Source organism: Hyperoodon ampullatus (genome assembly GCF_949752795.1).
Source record: "Hyperoodon ampullatus genome assembly, chromosome: 11".
Taxonomy (NCBI): Eukaryota; Metazoa; Chordata; class Mammalia; order Artiodactyla; family Ziphiidae; genus Hyperoodon; species Hyperoodon ampullatus.
In genome coordinates, this window is record NC_136924.1 from 33,416,681 (window position 1) to 33,443,822 (window position 27,142).

General features: G+C 40.1%; 1 protein-coding gene across 23 annotated transcripts in view; it reads right to left on the reverse strand.

The window, feature by feature from the left end:
* RBFOX2 (RNA binding fox-1 homolog 2) overlaps positions 1 to 27,142 on the reverse strand; it is a gene marked incomplete at its 5' end in the record, with an annotated part of 259,263 nt that overhangs the window by 163,809 nt on the left and 68,312 nt on the right. For all 23 annotated transcript variants that reach the window (XM_079715800.1, XM_079715779.1, XM_079715798.1 and 20 more), the window contains one exon: positions 16,834 to 16,884. In XM_079715800.1, coding sequence (XP_079571926.1) covers positions 16,834 to 16,884 — 51 coding nt within the window. The remainder of the gene's footprint in view (positions 1 to 16,833; positions 16,885 to 27,142) is intronic.

A 27,142-nucleotide genomic window follows, 5' to 3' on the forward strand; every position in this document is an offset into this window, starting at 1 on the left:
GCACGCTGAGACAGGTGGCTGGGCCCCAGCCCCAGAGTTTCTGATTCAGTAGGTCTGGGAGGAGGGGGATACCATGAATTTGCATAAGTTCCCAGGTGATGCTGATGCTGCTGGTCCGAGAACCACACTTCGAGGACCACTGCAATAGGCAACAAGAACAAACGCTTCTTACAATACGTTACACAGATATTAAGTGCTCTTTCAGAGCAATATTTCCGTAATACGAGCTCACTGGATACTGAGTTATATAAGAGCCTAACACTGCACATTCACCCAAAAGCCCAGACTTTATAACCTGGGATCATTCACTCCAAGACAGTGAGGGAATTGGGTTTCCACTGTAGAGGGAAGCAAATAACAATTATTAGGACTGCATTTAGGATATCTGACTTCAGCATGGGAGAAAATGTCTTCGAATGTGGACGCGGATCAAGCAATATGCAGGAGGGAGACCAGTGTGAATCCACTGCTCGCTGCCCTGTGCCTGTCTGGGAAGAAGGGCAGTGTACAGTGTGTCACAGAGCACCTGCTTTGCTCTGGGTGCCCCCTGTTGACAAAAACCGACATAGCCTAAGCCCATATGTAGTCAGGATAGGCCTTTTCTTCTTCCAATTTTCCTAGTCCCCTTCTCTTTGTATCTGCAGCTCATCTCCAAACAGGTTAACTCTGTTGCAGCATGGCATTCATCGTAATGGTATGTGGCATTTAAATCACAATTGCTAGAGATGGCTAGCACTAGCAGTGGGAATAAACTGCGGTTGTAAATAGTCTCCAACACACTGTGAAACCCTGTTGGTATTTCTGAAAATACACTAACTGATAAAGTACTTAAGAGTTTCTATAGATGAAAATTGATCAACAGCACCATCACAGACAACTACAAGTAGAATGAGAGAATTTTAGAGCTGGCAAAGATCTCTAATACTATCATCGCCAGCTTCCTCACTTCTATGAGGAAACTGAAGGGCCCAAAAGGTAAAGTAACATATATAAAGACACAAAATTAGTGACAAAGCCAAGTTTCCTGACTCCCTCATGACTCCTGATCTTTCCACTATACTATTTCTTCTTTATTTAGAAACTTTATTCGTTTAGTCATCACCAAGACAAGTATAACTGCACTTTTTTTTTTTTTTAAAGAAGATGTTGGGGGTAGGAGTTTACTAATTTTATTTATTTATTTTTGCTGTGTTGGGTCTTCGTTTCTGTGCGAGGGCTTTCTCTAGTTGCGGCAAGCGGGGGCCACTCTTCATCGCGGTGCGCGGGCCTCTCACTATCTCGGCCTCTCCCATTGCGGAGCACAGGCTCCAGACGCGCAGGCTCAGTAGTTGTGGCTCACGGCCTAGTTGCTCCGCGGCATGTGGGATCCTCCCAGACCAGGACTCGAACCCGTGTCCCCTGCATTAGCAGGCAGATTCTCAACCACTGCGCCACCAGGGAAGCCCAGTATAACTGCATTTTAACCACTTCATAGAGGGTAAAGGAACTAATGAACATATAACGATTCCTGAAAGGTACGGGATGAAAAAAAATTCTACCTTTTGTTTATTGTGAAAATTAAGCCTTTCCTAATATGAATGCTTCTTTTTTTTTTTTTGACTGTGCCATGCGGCTTGTAGGATCTTAGTTCCTAGACTAGGGACTGAACCCGCACCCTTGGCAGTGAAAGCACAGAGTCCTAAGCACTGAACCGCCAGGGAATCCCTATCAATACTTTGTTAATAGCAATCACTTTAAGTTAAATTCACAGGATCAAAAACTGCACTGAGGGCTTCCCTGGTGGCTCAGTGGTTAAGAATCCGCCTGCCAATGCAGGGGACACGGGTTCGAGCCCTGGTCCAGGAAGATCCCACATGCCGTGGAGCAGCTAAGCCTGTGCACCACAACTACTGAGCCCGCGTGCCTACAGTCCATGCTCTGCAACAGGAGAAGCCACCTCAGTGAGAAGCCCGTGCACTGCAGCGAAGAGTAGGCCCCGCTCACCACAAGTAGATAAAGCCCGTGCACAGCAAGGAAGACGCAACGCAGCCAAAAATAAATAAATTAAATAAATAAATTTATTTAAAAATAAATAAATAAATAACTGCATTGAGGGCTTCCCTGGTGGCGCAGTGGTTAAGAATCAGCCTGCCAATGCAGGGGACACGGGTTCGAGCCCTGGTCCGGGAAGATCCCACATGCCGCGGAGTAACTAAGCCCATGGGCCACAACTACTGAGCCTGCACTCTAGAGCCCGCGAGCCACAACTACTGAGCCTGTGTGCCGCAACTACTGAAGCCCATGCTCCCAGAGCCTGTGCTCCGCAACAAAAGAAGCCCGCGCACCGCAACAAAGAGTAGCCCCCGCACTCGCTGCAACTAGAAAAAGCCCGCGCACAGCAACAAAGACCCAACACAGCCAAAAATAAATAAATAAATTTTTTTTTTTTTTTTAAGTGCATTGATTACCAACAAGCAATGTCTAAACTGGACGTGAGCAAACTTTGGCCACCTGTCACTTGTTTACGTACAACCCATGTACAGTCCACAAGCTCAGTTTTTACATTTTTAGTGGTTGAAGAAATCAAGAGCATATTTTGTGATATATGAAAATTACATGAAATTCAAAATTCAGTGCCCACAAATAAAGTTTTATTAGAACACAACCATGCTCAGTCGTTTCCATATTGTCTACGGTTGCATCTGTGCTGCAGCAGCAGAACTGAGTAGCTGCAGCAGAGACTAGATGGCCCCAAAGCTTGGAATATTTACTCTCTGATCCTTTACAGAAAATGTTTGCCCATCCCTGTTCTAAACTATTGATAAATGTGATGTCTGAGCCTTCAGTCAAGTACAAAGTTCTGGGTAATAAGTCCTATGGAGGCCCAGCCTCAGCAGCGAGCTCCCTCCCACCACCCCAGGTTTAGCAGGAGAACCACACAGGGCAAGTGGCCAACCTATGCTGCCTGTCAACTTGATCTCTCCTCTGCAGAAGTCAAGGGCACTGTGCTAGGCTTGGCCTGTTTTTTAGTTAATATTTATCAGCAATCCTATGAAAAGCATACCCATTTTACAAATGAAGAACCAAACCTAAGAGAGGTTAAACATCAGGCCCAAACTACAGATTGAATCCAGATCTGTCTGGCACCAACGTTCTTTGCTCATTCCCCAGTGGTTTTCAAATTGTGTTCCGGTCAGCTGAGGGGCCTCATGGGCACAGGAAACCCAGAGGGTGGGGCCCCAGGCCTTCCACATCTTTTCTCCTAGGATCACTCCACTTACATTTTTATATATTGTGTCCATATAATTTGTTTGAAGACGAGAATTTGCTGCTAAAAAATTTAGTCTGTAGATCAGTGTTCCTCTTCAAAACAAAAGCTAATTTTGGTGCCACTTATTATTACCACCTTTGGCAAATATGTCACAGAACTGGAAATCTTAATTTCCTCAGCTGCCAGTGGCGATGAAAACCCTGCCCCGCTGCATGCAGACCGCCACTCACCAAGATCAAACAAGAATAGATATGAAGCGATGTGTAAACTAGAGGACTACAGAAACATAATACAGAATTATCATCCCCTCACTAAAGGGCAGGGAGGGGAGCAACTAGGGAATTGACATTTGCTGCTGACCAAAGAAAAATCAAACGTGCAAGTAAAATGTAAAAAAAAACACATTCAAATAAAAGTAAATAAGTAAAAGACATGATGCAGAGTGGAAATATCATCAACTTTGAAATCTAACACATTTAAAAATTCCCTAATTAACAGCTACATAGCCATGGGTGATGGCTTAAATCTCTTTGAGACTGGGTTTCCTCACCTGCAAATGGGATGAAATAAAATAATACTGAATACTTGCTCAGTGCTTTATACAGGGCCTGGCACCTAATAAGTCAGTGTTTTCAATACATGTTAGCTCTCTTTTTATGGGGACCCCCCATTTGTTACTGTGAAATTAAGACCCACCTGCCAGAATTAACAAATGGGTTCCCTGTAACATAACAAAAGAATAGAATTAAGGAGCTAGAAGCATCTTTACCTTAGATGATTCCATGAGCCACATGACAGCACAAAGCTGTGTGAGTACAGGCTGAAGGCACTCTAAAGGAACAATGAAAGATACTAATAACAGGAGATACACAGGCAGTCCCCTGTTGAAATGCTCTACTAATTCAATAAGGGTATTTATTGAGTGTTTTAAGAGCCTTCTATGGCTCCATAAAATGACAGATTTACATTTAATATCCACTTGACCAAACCCATTAAACTTGTAAGAGGCACTCTCCTGTTGAGGATCAGATATCTAGCTTCTTAAGTATTAATTTTTCATATTGCTTTGGCAAGGCAAAGGCAATAAAACCTAGTTAAATTCTGAACAAAGTTTTTTTTCCTTTGTCCATAGAAAAAAAATCACAATACAGTAGTCTCTCTATTTCAAGAAGGCTGAAGATGAGCTTATTTTAATTTGTCCCTTTACCAAATTCTTACTGGGCATTTACTCTGTAAAAGGATTCAAGAATATTAAGAGGTAGGACAGTGTCCTTGTTCTCACAGGACTGTGTGTGTCATCAACCTTTTCACCATAACATAACAGGCAGTGGTAAAGTGCTCATTACAAAGTAGGAAAAATGTGCCTTGGGGGTTCGGTGGGCATTAATTAAGGGTCTGTACCCAGATAATTGCATCAGGCAACACTTCATAGAGGGGGGAACATCTGAAGTAGGATTTAAAGGATGAACTGTATTTAAACAGAGAGAACACCATAAGTAAAAAACTCAGAATTAAACCTGTATTGATTTCAAAGCTACATTATCCCGCCCCATAATGTGGCTAAAACACAGACTACCTTACACGATTCAAAAGGAAAAAGACTGGTGCCAGATCACGGAAGGCCTGGAGTAACCACTAAAGTGTCTTCAGCAGACAGAAGCTAAGCAGAGTCTGAGACCCAGTGAAATCAGAGTCGTGCCTTTAAATGCGTGACTATACAGAACTTGCTGAAATTATTTTCTGGTGGCACCGAAGTTTCTAACATAAGACTGTAAGTCATCTGTTGTATTCCCCTGCCTCTCTAAGTCAACCTTAAATCAACTCAGTATAATGGTATACAGCTAATGTTACTAAAAAAATAAAAATATTTGATCTATAACTGAAACGCACAACTATATTGTCCACCAACTACAAAGCCTTTTGCCTTATCTTCTACTTGGCTAGTTGGTTTCATTCTAAATCACTGCCATGGCTGTCTGTTAAAGAACAATGGGTTGAGGAGACTATCAAGCTTCTTAAAGTAACTCACCAAATGGTAGCTAGGTCTGGTTGTGGGAAGACTATCTGTTGCTTGGTGGTACTAACCACCAGAGCAAGGAGATCCTACTAACTACTTGGCCGCCCTAAGTAATTCTAGACAGGTGAATTTCCTAATTTTGAAAATTGCTAATAAAGGAAATTCTCTAATTTTCCTTTTATAAACAGTCCCAGTGATTAATAATCTTTAGTCATATAATTCTTTTTGATGGGCACATTAGAGCTCTCATTACAATACAAATCAACAGCCTGTATACATAGAATTAGGTCAATCTACTAGAAAGTGAAGCAGTGAAGTTATGATCCAACCATTTACAAAATACTTAATAAGTAATTGGGTCAATAGTGGACTACAAACTGTTCTAACAGCCTAAAATCACAGCAACCCCAAACTGAGCAAAAAGAGGCAAAGCTGGGGGAAGAAGTCTGGCATAAAAGACAGGATGTGCCAAGAAACTAGGTACTGAAGAGGGAAGAAGAGGAAAGACAGCCACACTGTCCATTCTTCTGACTCAAGTCACTCAGCTATCCACAGAGCCACAGCAACCCTGCAGATTCAGAGGTGGGACGTTAAGTGATAAAAGCTCCCACAGCTTCCACAATGAAGCATGACACTCCCAAGAACCACAAAATCAAACCAACATAGGCAGAAGAGCCCTTAAAGGAAAAAGAAGAAAGTTGGGCCCAGAGACGAGAAGAGCTTTTCTAAACTTCATAGGAAGTTAAAGGTAGAGGTTAGTAAACAATATCAACCAATAAGACACTGCTGACCTAGGAAGTTTTTAAAAATTTAATCCTCACAACCACCTTACAGAAGTAGGCACTATCAGCCTCACTTTCACAGATGAGAAAACTGAGCCTTAGAGAAGTTAAATAATTTGCTCACAATCTTCATAATACTTCCCCAACTCCCTTGATCTGAACCTTATGGAAATGTTCATGTAGATGTGTTAAATGAGTTCAAATGATTAAAGGCAATTAGGAAAGATTTCATAAAACAGGGTAAGCTGTGGCCAGGGATCTTGAAGGATATTTAGGACTCTGCTGGAAAAAGGAGGAACATTTCAAGCACAAGGCACTAGGAAGAAATCACTATCCAGCAGAGGTAGCTGAAGGACTATGAGGAGACACACACAGCAGAAGAAACATGTGGGTAGGGTGATAGTGAACAAGATGGTTGCAGAGAGCCTTGAGTGTCTGGTTCAGTTTGAACCAGATTCTGTTCAAGTCATAGAAGTCTCAAAAATAACTCCCTCTTTATATTTATGCTGCCAAGACCCATAATGAATTAGGTAAATAAACTTACACAGATGTCATTTCCCTCACAGAGACATATTTTTCTTGGAAATATGGCAAAACTATGTTCCTTCGCTAGAAATTTCAAATCTATACATATAACTCATTTCACATGGTGAATAACTAAGAATCAAAAAGAAAATGAGGGGCTTCCCTGGTGGCGCAGTGGTTAAGAATCCACCCGCCAATGCAGGGGACACGGGTTTGAGCCCTGGTCTGGGAAGATCCCACATGCTGCGGAGCGACTAAGCCCGTGCGCCACAACTACTGAGCCTGCGCTCTAGAGCTCACGAGCCACAACTACTCAGCCCGTGTGCCACAACTACTGAAGCCTGCGCACCTAGAGCCCGTGCTCTACAACAAGAGAAGCCACCACAATGAGAAGCCCACACACCGCAAGGAAGAGTAGCCCCTGCTCGCCACAACTAGAGAAAGCCCACGCGCAGCAACACCCAATGAAGCCAAAAATAAATAAATAAAATAAATAAATTTTAAAAAAAAAGAAAATGAGAAAGTAGACTTAAATCAGAGACTGTGAGAACTAATCATTTCCTTATAAAGCTTCCCTAAGGCCTCTTTCTGATAAAATAAACAAGAAAAATGATTTACTGACCCTAATACATGCCAAGAAATTTACATGTTATCTCTAATCCTACAACAACCTTTCAGAGTAGATACTATTCCTATTTTATAGAAATTGAGGCATAGAGAAGGCTGAAGGAAAAACTTCCCAAAGTCATATAGCCTGCAATGGCAGAGCTGATATTTAAACCAAAAGTCGGGTGTGTGTGTGTGTGTGTGCGTGTGCATGTGTGTGTGTGCGTGTGTGTGTGCGTGTGCGCATGCACGCGCACACCTACAGAGGAATTTCCATGAAAGCCAATGAACCTGGCTGATCCCTTACCATATCACATCCCTTAGGACACACAGAAAGCAGCATAATTTCCCTTCACTACCTTAAGGGTTTTCTTGCCCAAACATGCCTGCCACTAAGGATGTGGAAAAGGCTGTGTCAGCCAAACACAAAGCCACTATAAACCTGCCAATCTTCCTTGGAGCAATCACCAGGTCTGAAAAGAGATAATCAAATGCCTGTTTTCACAGTCTGTTTCATATGATAGTTATGCAGAGTTTATCCAAACTTAGCACGTAAGGATGAAAACACAGTTTTGTTTTGTTTTATTGGGGGAAGGAAGATATGTCTTACAAAATTGCATAACTGAGAAAAAATATTTGCAAATTGTAAATATGACAAAGAACTTGTATCCAGAATATATAAAGACCTCTTACAATTCAATAATAAGAGGACAAACGAACCAAATATTTGTGTAACTAAATAAAACCAAATAAAAAGTGGGCAAAAGACTTGAACAAACATCTCAACAAAGAAGACATATGACTAGCTAATAAGCACATGAAAAGGTACTCCACGTTGTTAACCATTAGGGAAATGCAAGTTAAAACCACAATGAAATACCAATATATATACTCAGTATAATCAAAGAGGTGGATAAAACCAAGCCACTATGGAAAACAGTTTGGCAGTTTCTTAAAAAGTTAAGCATAATACTTTTTATAATTTCTTCTATCACATTTCTACACTGAAATTTTTATAAGGTTTAGTCAAATATTTACCTATAGTTTATTTTCCTTTCAAACTGGATTTAATCCTTTAATTTTCTAGGTATTATTTTGATTTGCAATAGAAAGATAATGGTTTACTTGAGTAGTTTTCAAAAATAACTTCCATTACAACTGTTCAGCGACCCCCCCCAAAAAAAGTTAAGCATAAATTTACCATAAAACCCAGCAATTCTGCTCCTAGAAATCTACCCAAGAGAAATGAAAACATATATCCATACAAAGACTTGTGAGTGCTCGTAACAGCATTACTCATAATAGCCAAACTGGAAATAATACAAATATCTATCAACTGGTAAATGGATTAACAAAATGTGGTACATCCACGCAATAGAATACTATTCAGCAATTAAAAGTAATGATATGGTGATACATACTACAACATGGATGAACCTCAAAAACATTATGAAAAATGAAAGAAATCATACACAAAACACTACATACATATTATATGATTCTATTTACATGAAATGTCCAGAAAAGATAATTTTATAGAGTCAGAAAGCAGATCAGTGGTTGTCTGGGGCTGGGGTGGGTGTAAGGACTGACTGCAACAGAATTCAAGAGAATTTAGGGGGATGACAAAAATGTTCTAAAACTGGACTGTGGTGATGGTGACACAACTCTATAAATTTAATAAGATCCCTGAATAAGTACTCTTACACTGAGTGAACTTTATGGCATGGATATTATATCTCAATAGTGCTTTTTAAAAAGTAATTATTAAATATATATTTTTTCTATATATATGTATGCATATATTTAAATAACTCCAGGGGAAACAAAAAAGTATATAAGGGAATGTAATCATAATATTATGGTTCCTCTATATTCAGTCATAATAATGTAGATATTATGTAAACATAAATCAGTAACGAACATTGATTTAACCATTTTTTGGTTAAATCAATGAGAAATTAGCAATTTTATAGACACTCCTTCCTTCTCATCTCTTAACAGTAGGAAGCCAAAGGGTAGAGTCTCAAATTGATAAATCAAGAAATAACAGAATAAGCATGTTATTTAGGTACATGGCTGTAAGCAGCAAAATAAATAAAATGGTCTTTCCTAGGAGGGAAAAGCTTCTGAACTATCTACAGGATGGAATGATCTAAAATGCAACACTAAGTCTGAAGCTGATTAATGGTTTGAGAAAAGTGCTGATGCTGCAGCATCTACTAGCCCTTCATCCACTAGAGGGTGTAAGGCAACACCACAGAAGGACCTGAACCACTGATGGGTGACCCGATGTCAGATACTGAAGAGACGCAACCATGTGAATAAATCTTGCATTAAGGCTGAAAGTGGGGTTCTAGATAACCTAGTAGGAAGAAAAGAAAGCGATTTCACACTTTTTGTAATTTAAAAGCAAAGCAGAAGCATTTTCAGTTAAAAAAAGGGCCAGTAAAAAAAATTACTATGGATTGTAAGATATAAGAGAGGTATGAAACATTTTACTTCTGAACCTATTATTTTAATCCAGTCTGCAACTGGGAGAGGGCAGTGGGATAAAATTTCTCATTCAACAATTAAGTACTAGCTGGAACTGATATTAAACACAGCAAATGATAAAGCTGTTGCCTAGACAGTTCTAAGGTTGCCTTTTGTAGGGGGGAGGGAGGGCAGATCTAAAATTCCTTCTTTACAGCAACCACGACCGTTGTTTTAAAAAATGTACAATAGGTCATGTCGCTCCCTGCTTAAAACCTTTTAAAAGCTTCACACTCAACTGAGAATAATTTTCATTTATTCATCCAACAAATACTTCTTGACCTCCTACTACATGCCAGGCTCTGCTCTAAGCAAAGTCACAGCTTACAGAGAACTTATATTTTAGTGGGAGAGACAGACAATAAAGCACACACACTAGATAATTTCAGATAATGATGAGAGCGCTGAAGATAAGACTGAATGGTCAAGGTATGTATGTGGATAACTTTAAGACTGGTGTGGTCAGGGAAGCTTCTCTGAGGAGTAAACTTTGGCCCTGTGACCTGAATGAGAAGGTAAAGATCTGGGTCAAGAGCACTGCAGATCTAAGGTAGAGAAGACAGCGATTCCACAGACCTGAAACTGAGATCAAGCTCAACGAGTTCAAAAATGGAAAGAACGCCCAGTGAGGCTGAAGCTGGTGGTAAGACAGGGGAGGAGATGAATTACAGAGGGAGACAGTAAGTGCACACAGAAATACTTCTAAATCCATACAATGGGCTATGGTCCACCAAAAAAAGAAATAAAGTACTGACACATGCTACAGCAGGGATGAACCTTGAAAACATTATGCCAAGTGAAAAAAGCCAGTCACAAAAGACCAGATATTGTATGATTCTGTTTTTATGAAATGTCCAGAATAGGCAAATCCACAGAGCTGGAAAGTAGATTAGAGGTTGCTCAGGGCTGGGGGCGGGGGAATGGTGAAGTGATGACTAAAGGCTATGTATGGGTTTTCTTTAAGGTGGCATTTTTTTTTTTTTTTTTTTTTTTTTTTTTTTTTTTGTGGTATGTGGGCCTCTCACTGTTGTGGCCTCTCCCGTTGCGGAGCACAGGCTCCGGACGCACAGGCTCCGGACGCACAGGCCCAGCGGCCATGGCTCACGGGCCCAGCCGCTCCGCGGCATGTGGGATCTTCCCAGACCGGGGCACGAACCCGTTTCCCCTGCATCGGCAGGCGGACTCTCAACCACTGCGCCACCAGGGAAGCCCTAAGGTGGCATTTTTAAGGATGACAATTATTATAATTTTGTTTTTCAAAACTAAGTCTGCAATCCATTAGTGGGTTCAGAAAATCAATTTTGGTCAATTAATTGTTGGTCATAATCAACAGGTTTTTTTTTAATGGAATGGGAGAGAATGGAAAATATCACAGTGCTTAGAACATAGTAAGGGTAAGTATTATTTGGTAAGACTCATTTAACTCTAAGTTACAGTTGTGTGTGTGTGTGTGTGTGTGTGTGTGTGTGTGTACTGGGTCATAATGCAAAAGGTATTACTTACTAGAGGTTGCCACATTTTTTTTTTTTTTTTTTTGGCAGTACGCGGGCCTCTATGGCCTCTCCCGTTGCGGAGCACAGGCTCCGGACGTGCAGGCTCAGCGGCCATGGCTCACGGGCCCAGCCGCTCCGCGGCATGTGGGATCTTCCCGGACCGGGGCACGAACCCGTGTCCCTTGCATCGGCAGGTGGACTCGCAACCACTGCGCCACCAGGGAAGCCCGCCATCTGTTTTTTAAGCTTGAAATCACTGAGCTAGAACTTGGACGCCCTCACTATGTCCTCCATTCCAAATCTCCCAAAGGAAAGAAAAGTAGCCATCATTTCTTTGCCACCAAACCAAATGAGTATGACAGAAAATGCATTTGCTATTGCCCATGGCTCCCAATCAAAATAAGTAAAAGCCCTGAAAGTTTATTTGCAGAAAACTGGACAAAAATAAAGTCCATTCCAGGGATAACAAAGATATTCATTAGAAAAAGGGAAATTTAAAATTCTCAAGAAGAAAGAAAATACTTTGGGGAAAAAAATCTCTTAGGTCATTTAAAATCTATACTCTAAATTAAAAGTAAGGCTTCTACTCCAAATTTAAATCCCTAATTATCCAAGTCACATCTGTCAACTTAAACATCTCCTCTGATATTTCCATTTTGGGGGAATCACTTGAGCATGTCTATATAATAGTTTTCAACATACTTTTAGAAAAGTGAAGGAAAAGACTTTTTAAGGAGCCACTGACTAGCATTTAAAAAATCAGAGTCTAATATTATGACATTAATCTTCTTTACATTAAGGATGCAAAATTATAAAAGGAAGGTTTATTTCATTCCTCATGGGCATGTTTTTCTTGACACTCCCAGGAAAGTAGTGTTCTCTAATCTAAATAGCAAATCATAATCATAGTCCACAGTGCTGCTGGTAAGCAAAATAAGTAAATTAATAAAATACAAAAAGATAAACTGTAAACCATAAGCTTTTTTAACAAACAAAATAGGAAGTAAACTTGATAGAAATAAGTTATGCGAGGGACCTCTAGTTCATGTGAAGACTTTCCAAGCTGTTACATTCTCCAAAGATTCCGTAGTATCTTATCTTGCCACACGAGGAAGAGAACATCCCCATTCAAAGAGGAGAGAACACTGACAGAAGAACACAAGAGGGAAATACAAGGCATGGAGGCTGAGAATCCAGGACTCAAGTCTAACTGTGCCACTAACTCTGTGACATGGGGAAATTCATTTAAAAACCTCTGGTTTGGTTTTCTTAGCTACCAAATAGGGATAATAAAGCCTGACCTTCCTAGAAGACCTATTGTGAAGATCAAAACTGAATATACTGATACATGGAAGCATACACTGTGAGCTGCAAAATTCCTGACCAACATTAGTTTTCATAATTTACTAACATTCCTGGTTCCATAGCTGATGCAACACCTGAACCCAACCAAGAGTCTGTGCTCTCATCTCCAGTGTGAATGGCAACGCTTCATGTCCACAGGTCAAGTGTAGGAAATGCACCATGCCATAATCCCAAACCTGATCACTCCAGTTAAGGGAACACTCACTGTATTTCTTTACTCATAGCTAGGATAACCATACATCCCATTCATCAAGGTTTGCCTGGGACTGTTTCCACATTAGCATCCCTTTTCTCTCTCAAAAGTGCCCCAACTTGAATGATAAACTGCACAGTCACCTTAATTACAGCAGACATAAGTTGTGGCACCAAGAGGTGACAGACAAGGGGCTAGCCTTAGGACTCCCACTGTACCTTCCAGGAGGCCCCTGAAAGCCATTCCAAATAAACGAACAATATGAGCATAAACAGTAAGTTCGCTATGCAGAACTAAGGCCCCTTCTAATCAGATTGCTGCTCCCAGGTCCCTCCTGAATAAAAACTCTGGAGCTAATGCACACAAATATTCTCTCATTTAGAGAACACTACAAAGCCACAAACTATTCCAACCTTAATCAACACTTGGGAACTCTATCATAAGCATGTGCACATACACGTAAATCACAAAGAGATGGTCAGCTAGGAATCTAAACCACTACATTGTGTCATCAACCTAAAATCCTGCATGGCCTTAGATAAAGCATTCAGCCTTTCTGAGCTGGTTTGCACTTCTGCTAATCTGGAACAATGTTTGTCTCCTCCACCTGCACGGAGAGACCACATTAGCAAGCACAGTGACGTGCTTGGAGTGTTTTATAAAAGCAATGGATTGCCATCCCATAAAGCCTGTTAACTAGGAAAGAAGGCTGAGGTGAGGTGACCTTGCATAAAAAAGCAAAACCTCTACAAGGTGACAGGTGGTTTCTTTTCCCCCTCCTTTCCTTCGCAGGTTTTTTTTTTAATCTTTTATTTCCTTTATTTTATTGATTTATTTTTGGCTGTGTTGGGTCTTCGTTGCTGCGCACAGGCTTTCTTCTAGTTGCGGCAAGTGGGGTCTACTCTTCATTGCGGTGCGCAGGCTTCTCATTGCAGTGGCTTCTCTTGTTGCAGAGCACAGGCTCTAGGTGTGTGGGCTTCAGTAGTTGTGGCACGTGGGCTCAGTAGCTGTAGCTCGCAGGCTCTAGAGCACAGGCTCAGTAGTTGTGGCGCACAGGCTTAGTTGCTCCGCGGCATGTGGAATCTTCCCGGACCAAGGCTTGAACCCATGTCCCCTGAATTGGCAGGCGGATTCTTAACCACTGCGCCACTAGGGAAGCCCCCTTCACAGGTTTTTAATTCAAATGTGTTACCAGGGGTGTATGTAACAGGGTGAAAAGGGCCACTGTAACAGTGAAATACTGGCCCACTTAGTGCTAAGGAACTTTGCTGTTGTAATTCTTAACCAGGGTTATGGACTCCTAGATTCTTAAGTTCAATGTCAAGGGATCTATGAAGCCCCCAAATGATAAATAAGTAGAGTAAGTGAGCAGGCATACTGCACATGACCCCATTTTCCCTTTGTGAGTCAAGAGTCCCCAGTATAGAGGACCCTCAACAAATAGAGGACAAATTTCAGTGCTTATTCAGCTGCTAACCTGTATTGTTACCTTGGATAAGTCACTTTAATCTCTGTGTGACTGTTTCCTTATCCTTCCAAAGGAAATACCTGCCTTATCCATTCAAGAGGTGGTGGTGAGGATGAGATGAGAAAATATTTGATGAAAGCTCTCTGCAGTGGTCAAAAGATTACCATTTTTATCTCTTTTAAAATCACCATTAGATGCTGATAGAAATCCTGTCTGGGGATGGTTCCTATCTATTTAGAAAAGAAACATAAAAGAATAAGGAAAAGCAAATAAAGATTCACACAACTAAAATTCACCTTCACCCCACTCTCTGGTTCCTGGATTTGCTGAGCCAAACCACTCTGGGAAGATGTAAAGATCACAAGTTCAGTTTCTGCCCAACTCGGGCTGCTCAGTGACCAGTGTTTCACACCGATAAATGCCTCCCAAATCTCAGAGCATGAAGTGAGAGTTCACGAGGTTAGGCACGTTAATTAGCAGGACTCACCTGGATGCTGTATTCATCAAATGCAACAAGCAGCTAGTCAATATCCGCCTGTGTGCACTATGCTAAGGTCTCTAATTCAAAGATCCAGACAGAAAAACAAAATAAAGCCCAAGAAAATAAACTAAAATAAACCTGTTACCATCAGAATGTGCCTCTATGTAAATTAAGCAGCTATAAAGCACAGCAGAAGGGTCTGCATAGGCCTACAGCAGAGACAGTATGAGTAATGTGTAACAGTAAGGCTACAGAAGTGGGTCTGGCTACAAAAGAAAGGAAAAATACAGTAGTTCCAAGCAGAGACTACTTTTTGTGCTTTAACAAATTCCTCTTAATTCCTTTTGCTTAATTCCTTATTGATCTGTAATCCCCAGAGGAAGAACACAGCATTATACAGTACTTTTTCAGATTCTTTTAAACTCATTAAGTCTATTCCCATACTTAACTTTGATTCGTTTTACCTTCCTATATCTAAAATAAGCCTGTATACAAAATAAGCAACATTTTATAAGTAAATATTTGCATGAGTATACAAAACTAGATTCAGAGACTGACCATGATCCCTTATGTTTTAAGGGTCCTTGGTAGAAAGTACACGATGAAATAGAAAATATCACTTGTTTTAAAGCAGCCCATAGCATTATAGTTTTTGACCTTGGCTACACAAATCACCTGTAGGAATTTCTAAATACATGAATGGCTAAGCCCAGTCTTAGACTCACTCAATCAGAATTGTTGGGGGCTAGATCTCCAGGCAACAGTATTTTTTCTGATACATGGCCAGGATATAGAAATACTATCAAAGGACATAAATTTCACAGCTTACAGAAGCTCTATCTAGGGCAGATCCAAAGCAGAAAGAAATAAAAGAAAGACCCTCTACATTGTCTTTAGGTTTGGGGTAAATGACTGTATCTTTCACCAAGAGCTTCCATAGGACAATCTTCAATTCCGACAATGATGATCCCACTGGGAGATGAACACAGAGATGAGCAGCATTTTCTCTCCCCCCTTTTCTCCATACCCTACCTGGGACCAGTCTGATGCCAACACAACACCAAAAGTACCAGAACTGGGCAAATACTCTCAATCTGGAAGACCCTCAAATAGGTGACTATTGATTATGGGGCCATCCTGGTTTTTTAAGATCAGCTTCAGGGTTTTGATGAGATTTAATTAAGTTCTGGAAAGGGGAGCTATGTCAACCCTTTGGTTTAGCACTCTGATGACATATCCCTTGGACAAGCCTAATAATGGTGGCTTTTTTCGGACAACCCTATAAGGAATGGTGGATAGACATTCAAAGATATAAATGATGGCTAGAAATTGAGAGATGTTTCTAGGAGCTACCATTTTAAATCTCCTGAAGAAGATCAATATCCCCAAATAGCAAAGAGGCTAGGTGTCTTAAGCCACACCATTTCTCTGAGGCAGCCTAACCTGTTCTACCCTAACTCTGTGTCAGCCTCACCTGCTCCAAATGGCAAAAGGGTAGGGAAAGCATTTTACACACTCACCTAAACCATACTGAGGGTGTCCTGGCAGGAAACAGTTTTGCTCTAACCCACAATAAAGCCTGGGCTTTTTCTAATCATCCTCCCTATCTAACAAAGAAAGGCAGCAGAAACTACCCTCTCTCAAGAAAGCCTTCCCTGATTAAAACCATAAGGCTGAATTCCCCCAGGGAGGAGAATGGAATTTTCTTTTTGCAGATTATTGCAGGGACTCAAAAAATCTGTGCAGGCAGGGGCTAAGTGGCTGGGAATAAAGAGACAAGTCCAACATTTAGAATTATGAGACATCAAGAAAACCAGGTTAAAAAATTATCATACAGCCTGGAGAACAAAAAACAAAAGCAATTACGACTGTACCTGAGTGACTTTCCCCCTATAATATCCACAATTTCAATAATGTGATTACAATATTTTTAGGGTTAAGAAATATATTTTATTATATCTCTAAATGTAAATTCATTGCTGAAATTAACCATATCACTCTCCAAAATAAATAATTTCAGGAAATGCTCTCTATCATAGCTTCCTTAGATAAAATACACACACACACACACACACACACACACACACATTATCTGAGTTATAAACAGCTTATACCAACCTGGCTGTCCCGTGCTGGGAATCCATGATAACCTGGGGTCAGAGGCTCGTTCTAAGACAAAGGAAAGAAAAGAAAACCGTAAGACAAAAGAAAGTGTTGAGAATCATCAAAATCATCCAAAATGATCAAACATAAATTTCTGCACCAGTTCCTAAGGTGTTCTACCTAACTATATACATCTCTCAGTTTAGCACGTATATCAAAAAAACAAAAACAAATAAAAAACAGTATCTGCTTTGGAGCACTATTCATAAACACCATGTTCCTCCTTGTACAGCTAAATCTGTTTCCTTCTCCGTGTATCTCAAACAGAGCGCTACTGGGATTTGGGACAGACCAATTCCTAACTTCACACCGTGGAACTCTAGTATGCCCGGCCCTTAACTTCTAAAAGCCAGTAGGCTTTCAGTGTCCTGAACACTAGGACAACCAAAAACTTCCACACGTTTCCAAAAGTCCCCTTGTTAGGAAGGAGACAGTGCCACCCCTACTGAGAACTGTCTCTTGACCTGGAAAAGTTTTAGTCCCTCCCCTCTATCAATCTGCTTTCCTTCAGTTCTTTTAAACCTAGATGAAAGTCTACCTCTGTTCCGGACTTCCTCTACCATCCTACATCATTCTATGAACTCAAGTGACTCCTAATATGTGTAATAAGTTAAGATTTACTGGGTTGGGGTTTCCCTGGTGGTGCAGTGGTTGAGAGTCTGCCTGCCGATGCAGGGGACATGTGTTCGTGCCCCGGTCCAGGAAGATCCCACATGCCGCGGAGCGGCTGGGCCTGCGGGCCATGGCCGCTGAGGCTGCGAGTCCGGAGCCTGTGCTCCGCAGTGGGAGAGGCCACAACAGTGAGAGGCCCACGTACCGAAAAAAAAAAAAAAAAAAAATTTACTGGGTTATTTGTACAATTTACTTTTCATATTATTTATAATTTAATACACCTTCTTTTTGTAAAGGTGTTTCATACTGAGTGTCTCATCCTCACGTTAACCATTAAATCAAGATCCTTGGGGCTTCCCTGGTGGCACAGTGGTTGGGGGTCCGCCTGCCGATGCAGGGGACACGGGTTCGTGCCCCGGTCTGGGAGGATCCCACATGCCGCAGAGCGGCTGGGCCTGTGAGCCATGGCCGCCGAGCCTGCGCGTCCAGAGCCTGTGTTCCGCAACGGGAGAGGCCACAACAGTGAGAGGCCCGTGTACCGCAAAAAAAAAAAAAAAAGATCCTTGAGGGCAAGAATGATAGCGAATAAAAGCTATGCAAACCCTAATTTAATACAATGTTATACAATACGAGGACTCACTTATGGCTTACTTGACTCATTCAATTATTCAGTCAACATATATTGAATACCTAATATTTTCAAAGTACTGTTTAGATGACTGACAGAGTAAGTCAGTAAAACAAGCCCCTTGCCTTCAAGGGAACTTTTAAATGGGAGGAGATACATGTGCACACAAAGGTGTAAATGAGAATGTAGTGCTTTCATAGTTTTTCCAAGGTGCTCAACACAGCTATCTGAAAGATATGCATCCTCTTATTCCATTCCTACTAGCAAAACAGTAAGTTAAGAAGAATTTTCATTGATAGGATCTTCATTTATGACGAGAGTAAACCTGCCACCTGATGGTACATCTGCTTGGATTATATTCATATCTTTGTTGATCATCGAAAGTCCACACTCCTTTCAAAAACATGAAAGCCAGGTGTCAGCTTAAGCTCCCTGCACAGACCCCATGTCTTGCTCATCATGGCTTCCCCACAACCTAGCACAGTGTCTAACACATGGTGGACATTCAGAAGAATGTGTAAATAAATAAATGAGGTTTGATAACCAGAAATTATTAGGCATTCAGTTGCTGACTCAATCATAGACAACCCAAGTTCTCCTTTTTTTTCCTAAATCTCTATTTTGGACATTTATAAGTTAAGTCTCCCTAAAGAGGGTACACCAAAGATAACTGCCTTTAAAAATTATAGGTGCCAAAATGATCCTGAGAAAGAACAAAGTTGAAGGACTCACATTACAAAGCTACAGTAATCAAGACAGTGTAATACTGCCTAAGAACAGACGTAGAGACCAATGAAGTACAACTGAGAGTCCAGAAATAAACCCGTGCAGTTACAATCAACTGAGTTTTAAAAAGGGTGCCAAGAAAAGCAATGTTAGAAAGAATAGCCTTTTCAACAAATGGTGCTGGGACAACTGGATATCCCACGTCAAAGAATAAAGTTGGAACTCTATCTTACACCATATACAAAATTAACGCAAGACAGATCACAGACCTAAAATCATAAAACTCTTAGAAGAAAACAAAGGATTAAACCTTCATGACCTTTGGTTAGGCAATGGCTTCTTCAATATGACTACAAAGACACAAATGACGAAAAATAGGTAAGTGGACTTCATCAAAATTTAAAACTTCTGTGCTTCAAAGGACACCATCAATTTGGGGATCTAATGTACACAGAGTGATTATAGTTAACAATACTGAATGATATACTTGAAAGTTGCTAAGAGAGTAGATTGTAAATGTTCTCACCACAAAAAATAAATGGTAATTATGTGACATGATGCAGGTGTTAGTTACAGCTATGGTGGTAACCACTTTGCAACATATAAGTGTATCAAACCAACAAGTTGTACACATTAAACTTACACAATGTTACACAATGTTAATGCCAATTATGTCTCAATAAAGCTGGGGAGGAAAAGACACCATCAAGTAAGTGAGAAGACAACTAACAGAATGGGAGAAAATATTTGCAAATCCTTTGTCCAATAAGGGACTTGTAGTCAGAATATAAAATAACTCTTAGAAAGACAACCCAAATTTTTAAGTGGGCAAAAGTTGCGAACAGGAAGTTCCCCAAACAGGATATACAAATGGCCAAAAAACACATAAAGAGATACTCAACACTGTTGGTCATTAGGAAAATTCAAATCAAAACCACAATGAGATAACACTTCACACCCACTAGTATGGCTATAATCAAAAAGTCAGACAAGAACAAGTATAACAACAACGTGGAGAGACTGGAATCTCATACATTGCTGTTGGGACTATAAAATGGTGCAGGCACTTTGGAAATAGTTTGGAAGTCCCTTAAAATGTTAAAAAAGAGTTACCATGTGACCCAGCAATTCCACACTAGGTATAACCAAGAAAACTGGAAACATACATCCACACAAAGCCTTGTACACAAATGTTCATAGCAGAATTATTTCATAATAGCCAAAAAGTTGAAATAATCCAAATGTCCATCAATTGATAAGTGGATAAGCAAAGTATTGTATATCTATAACTGAATATTATTTGGCAATAAAAGGAATGAAGTGCTGATACAGCAAAGATGAATTTTAAAAACATCATGCTAAGTGAAAAAAGCCAGAGACAATAGGCCACAAATTATATGATTCCATTTATATGAGATATTCAGAAGGGGCAAATCCATGGAGAAAGAAAGTAGATTAGTAGTTCCAGGGACTAAAGGGAGCGACTGCCAGTGGGAACTGGGTTTTACTTTTGGTGATGAAAATGTTCTGGAATTAGTGATGATGGACTCACAACTCTATGATTTTGCTTAAAACCACAAAACACTAAAACCACTTGAAAAGGGTGAGATTTATGGTCTGTGAATTATAGGTCAATAAACCTGTTATTTAAAAATAATAGTAATAGGCAATGTTGGCTGGCTATTTTCATACAAATTTTTACAGGGGAGACACATGCAGCTTAGACCATAACAAAAAGAACAGGGCTCCTTCCGAAATCCCCAAGTGCCTTGTTTGTTCTGGAGTCAATATCATTCTCTACAGATTATAACAATGATGATGATAAACATGATAATAACCACTAGATACTGAGCAGGCATGGTTTCAGGATGGAGGGGAGGAGTAAGAGAAAGTGGCAAAGAGAAGGAGATAATAAAGCACAGATAATAGGTGGAAAAGTCAAACTTTCAACCCAGGTCTGTTGGACTCCAAAGCCCCTGTTCCTCCCGCTTTATCAAATTCTCTAATAATCATTCCATATTATTGCTTTACAGTAAATTTCAAGATTGTCTGAGGAAGGAATTATAGGATAAAGAAAGTCATCAAAAACACCCAAAAGCATCACTAACAAAGATTTGTCACTCCCAGAGACTATCCCATGTACTATATTCTTGAGTTCAACAATGCAGAAAACTTTTTGTAAGGGAAAAAAAAGTACATTCCTACAAGCAAGTATTGTCAAAAACTTTAACAGCAAAGACAGATATAACAGGTACACAGAGATGTGCCCGAGGAAATGGACTTCCCCCTTCACCTGCTTAGCAAACTAGTCCTCCTTTCTTCCCCCTCACTCGAGGCTACCTGGAACTCTCCAGCACTCAGACACGCACCGCCCCTCTGAAAGTGGACTATACTTAACGACAAAGGTTTGCTTTCGTTCATAATTTTACCACGTAGATATCTGCCCCTTCAAAATGCATGAACTTTGCATGTTTTTGAATTTTATAGAAATGAATCCTATTGTAGAGCAATTTCCTTTTTTCTCATTTTATGAGATTTATCTCCACTTATGCATGTCACTGTATTTCACTAATTTTGACTACTGCTTAATATTCTATTTTATGACTATGTCACCATTTATTTATCCCTCTTGTTTTCCTGTTAATAGATATTTAAATTGTTTCCAGTTATACTCACAAACCACTGCTGCCTGTGAACATTCTTTTAGAGTTAAGGTATCACTTTCCACCCATAGACTGACAAAAATGAAAATGAAAATATGACAAATTGGCAGGAAGAAGAGTAAATAGATATCTTCACATCTAATAGTAGGAAATAAGCATATTGGGACTACTCTTTTGGAAAGCAATTTGACAATAATTATTAAAATATTAAATACTCATAATACTTATAATTTCATATCTCTGATCTCTTTATCTACTCTAGAGAATCACCTGAACTTGTGCTCAAAGAAGCATGTGCAAAGATTTTTCAATGCAGTGCTGTCTGCAACACTGAAAAACTAAAAAGCACCTCAATAATAGGGAAACAGTGTTATCAACTATTGTTGATACTGTTGACTATTCAACATCCTCTGTTAAACTGCAAGTGTTTTAAAAGGTAAAATCTCAATGAACTATCTCAAGTCATATTAAATGACAGCAAAACAGTCGGTGTGCTATTCCTTTAAATCACAATATAAAAAGAGGTATTTCTACGTGCATATAAAAAAGTAAATAAATGCATAGAGAAGATCTAGAAGGATATACAACAAACTTCTAACAGTGGTTCCCTCTAGGGAGAAGAATAAGATCTGTGGAAGGTCGAGAGGGCATGCTTTATCTGAATTATTTGAATTTACAAAATGTAAAATTCATGCATTACTTAGAGCATAAAAAAGAACCAAAGAAGTCACTACTACCAGTGTTTTATAATGTACAAAACACCTTCACATAATCTTATTTAGTTCTCACGATGCAGAAAAATAGGTTTTATAACGCTCATTTTACAGATGAGAAAGCTGAATTTCAGAAAGATTAAATGATTTGCTCAAGGCCAAATAGCTAATGATAGTGGCTGAGCTGCCTTCAGACTTAGGTTTTTTAACTCTATACCCAGTACTTCTGCTACTTCATGACAACTAGTACAAACCAGTACTGGTCCTGGTAGAGATTACTATGATTATCTAAAAACATGCAGATCTGAGTTTTTAATCAGTGTAAAAATAATAACTGAAGGTTATTATTTTTAAATTTTTTTATTTCATACTGGAGTATAGTTCATTAACAATGTTGTATTAGTTTCAGGTGTACAGCAAAGTGACTCAGTTATACATAAATAACTGAAATTTAAAGCAGACATGGAATTACAAGGCAAGCTAATGGAACAGATGGGACAGAAATCAGATGTGTTAAACTCCAAAGAGGAAAGGCAGCTATACTGCTATAAGCAAGAGTTATTGACCTAGTAAGACTGAAAGACTTAGAAACTGACTGCCAAGGCACAGAAGCTGTTGAAAAATAAAAAGAATATATAAGAAATAAAATATCAACCATAAGAATTTTACTACAGAGATAGCAATGAAATGTGTTTAGAAGCTTCTGGTAAGTGAATGTGTGAAAGAGTAACAGAAGGATCCTTAAGTAACTGGCAAATACAGTAACTATGATGGATCGTGCACATACAACGGACACTGAAGGAAGTGAAGAAAAATATTACCTGACATTTGTATTCTTCACTAGCTGCTTAGAAGCTCCCATTGCACCTATGTCTGAAAAATCCATTTAAGCAGAAGAATCTTCATTCATTCAGTAAAAGTGGATTGAACAACTGCTCTATGACAAGTACAGTGCTGGTATCCCTGCCCTTGAGGAGCTGTGAGTCGTAATAATTATAAAATAATGTGATTGATAACATAACTGACACCTGTAAGAACGACAGGACTCCAGAAGATCTTTTGGAAAAGTGTGTATGGGATTTGGGGGTGGGGGGGAGAGTTGAGTGGGTAACAGCCTCTAATCTCTTATTGGAGGACAAGACCTCCACACTGTGATGGATTGATGCATGCTGAAAAGACACAATGGATTTTAAGGCCACTTTTCATTCTGAAAATCATCAACATCATTTCTAAATGATTATTTAGATATACATAATGGGCCGATATATTTGGAATGGCCCATTCCAAATGAAAATTACCCAGAATACTGCACCTGGGAGGTACAACAGAAAAGAACTGCTTCCTTAAGCATTTAAAAAATACAGTTAAAAGAGAGGTACTAAGAGGACTTAACAACACTGAAAATCAAAAAAGCCCTGCTTTCGGTACAGAAATATGGCAGTGATATAACATACTAGCAGGACTTCCTTGGCGGCACAGTGGTTAAGAATCCGCCTGCCAGAACGGTATGGAGGTTCCTTAAAAAACTACAAATAGAACTACCATATGACCCTGCAATCCCACTACTGGGCATATACCCTGAGAAAACCATAATTCAAAAAGAGACATGTACCAAAATGTTCATAGCAGCCCTATTTACAATAGCCCGGAGATGGAAACAACCTAAGTGTCCATCATCGGATGAATGGGTAAAGAAGATGTGGCACATACATACAATGGAATATTACTCAGCCATAAAAAGAAATGAAATTGAACTATTTGTAATGAGGTGGATGGACCTAGAGTCTGTCATACAGAGTGAAGTAAGTCAGAAAGAGAAAGACAAATACTGTATGCTGACACATATATATGGAATTTAAGAAAAAAAAAGGTCATGAAGAACATAGGGGTAAGACAGGAATAAAGACACAGACCTACTAGAGAATGGACTTGAGGATATGGGGAGGGGGAAGGGTAAGCTGTGACAAAGTGAAAGAGCGGCATGGACATATATACACTACCAAACGTAAGGTAGATAGCTAGTGGGAAGCAGCCGCATAGCACAGGGAGATCAGCTCGGTGCTTTGTGACCGCCTGGAGGGGTGGGATAGGGAGGGTGGGAGGGAGACGCAAAAGGGAGGGGATATGGGAACATATGTATACATATAACTGATTAAATTTGTGATAAAGCAAAAAATAAAAATAAAAAAATAAATAAAAAAATAAATAAGAATCCGCCTGCCATTGCAGGGGACATAGGTTTGATCCCTGGTCCGGGAAGATGCCACATGCCATGGAGCAACTAAGCCCATGAGCCACAACGACTGAGCCTTCGCTCTAGAGCCCACAAGCCACAACTACTGAGCCCGCGTGCAGCAACTACGGAAGCCCGTGCGCCTAGAGCTCATGCTCCGCAACATGAGAAGCCACTGCAATGAGAAGCCCGCGCACCGCAACGAAGAGTAGCTCCCACTCACTGCAACGAGAGAAAGGCCGCGTGCAGCAATGAAGATCCAACACAGCCAAAAATTAAATTAAATAATTAATTCTAAAAAATAACATACTAGCTATAAATCCTAAGCAATATCAATAAAACACTAACTGAGGAGCCTAGGGAAGATACCACTCTGCCATCTCCCTTGGTTTCACCTACTTAACAGGTCATGTGTTCAGTGTCCAGAGATTCATTACAAGAGTATTTCTTACTGGCTTCCATCAATGATGAGGGCTGTCTAGGAGCAGGTGCAGAAAACTGGAAATGCACAAGGAAGTTACACCAAGCAATTAGAAAAAAAAATTTAACCCACCCTATTGTTTTTCTTTTGTGTCTAACAAAATCAAATCCATTTCACAAAATGGAAGGCGAAGAAAAATACTGAGAATGGAACAAAATAAATTCTTGCCACCATGCAATTTGGGGAGAGGAAAGTAAAAGGAAGCAAAGGAAAGAATGAATCTGTCCTCTAACAAACAAAGGTTGGGCAATGGTACAAGCCCAAATTTTTCACTGACTTACTCCCAACTGAAAATTAATTTCACATTACCTTACATTTAGCAATGGAGGGAAAGATTGATTTAGACCATAATGGCTAGGGGAAAAAAAAAATCAAATCAAAAAAAAAATCGAAAGCAAATTCCCAGGGTATTTCATTACCTTGTTTTGCAGCCCAAGTTACTGTTTTTCAAGTAGTAAGCCTACTTTTGAACAGGCACATGGAAGGGAACACCACAGGAACTGAAGATGTACCTAAGTTCCCATGTTATTACGTACAAAAACAAATCCTAGCAACAAATAGGGTCAGGAAGAGAGACTGCTTAGCAACCACAGGACATCATTCCGCGTCCAAACCATACAGGGTTCAAGGTACACAAAGAAAAGAGGGCTTACAAGGGATATGAATCTGGTAGTATCTAACAACACAGGCCCAACAGAAGGTGCAATGGGTAACTGGTAGACTAAACTTTCACACTACAATAGAATAAAATAAAACATAGGGTAATTCGTCCCACCTCCCCACCAAGAAAACAGACAGTAGCTCTTTGTTACACTCACCACTTCCACCCCAAATACCCCATCTTTTTTTTAAGAGACAGCTCATTTTGGGGGTGCTTTATCTCAGCCCTAAGGATAGTTGCTGTTATAAATTAACTTTATACTAATGATATATTATCATCTATCAATCATATTATTACATTATTTTATATCTATTGTATTACATCTGCTTATTCCTTAGAGTTCTCTTTACTTCTTACAAGCCAATCCCTTATTAATTCAATCTGCTGTTATAGTAAACAATTCTTTATGTTAAATCCTTGTCTAAATTACTTATAGTCTCTTTGTCCTGATTGGATCCAGATTGGTACAGATGAGCTGAAACAAAATGCTAATAGCCACTTATTTCACACAGGACAATCATTATGCTTCATGCTTTCTATACGTTATCACTTTGTATTCTCCTAAAACTCTGTAATATATCTCTCAATATTAAGAAAACTGAGGCTCAGGGCTTCCCTGGTGGCGCAGTGGTTGAGAGTCCGCCTGCCGATGCAGGGGACACGGGTTCGTGCCCCGGTCCGGGAAGATACCACATGCCGTGGAGCAGCTGGGCCTGTGAGCCATGGTCACTGAGCCTGTGCGTCTGGAGCCTGTGCTCCACAACGGGAGAGGCCACAGCAGTGAGAGGCCCGCGTACCACAAAAAAAAAAAAAAAAAACTGAGGCTCAGAAAATGATGCAATTTGTCTACAATAATGCAAATCCTGGGAGGGAGGGAGACGCAAGAAGGAAGGGATATGGGAACAGATGTATATGTATAACTGATTCACTTTGTTATAAAGCAGAAACTAACACACCATTGTGAAGCAATTATACTCCAAAAAAGTTGTAAAAAAAATAAAAATAAAAAATAATGCAAATCCAGGTTGGTCTGATACTCAAGTCCCTGCTGGTTCCCTACTATAGCATTTATTCTTCTTTACAGAACCTAGCAACACTTTTTAAAGAACTAGACATCTATGTACGGGAAAAGAATGAACAAAGCAGTCCTGGCTGCTATACTTAGGAAGGGCAGTTTGCTGGTTGGCCTTGACTGGTGCCTGGGAACTCAGATATCAGGAGGGTTCTATTCCCAGAACTGGTAAGAGGTGCTCACTGTGCCTAAACTGTGCAAACAATACGGTTTATGCCGAACATGCTTTCCTCCTGGGAGTCTAGAATTTGAGCATGTGCTAGGCAGAGGGTGCCTACGTGAACAACCCTTCCCAGCCGTGCCCCTAAAAGAAAAATTTCAGCGCTAAGTCTAATGAGCTTCCCTGGTAGACAACACTGCCACCACTGGCTGAAGGAAGTAAGCACATCCTGTGTGACTCAACTGCAAGAGAAGTCCAGGAAGCTGGAGCCCGATTTCTTCTGGACATCACCCCATGCAATTTTTCCCTCGGTGA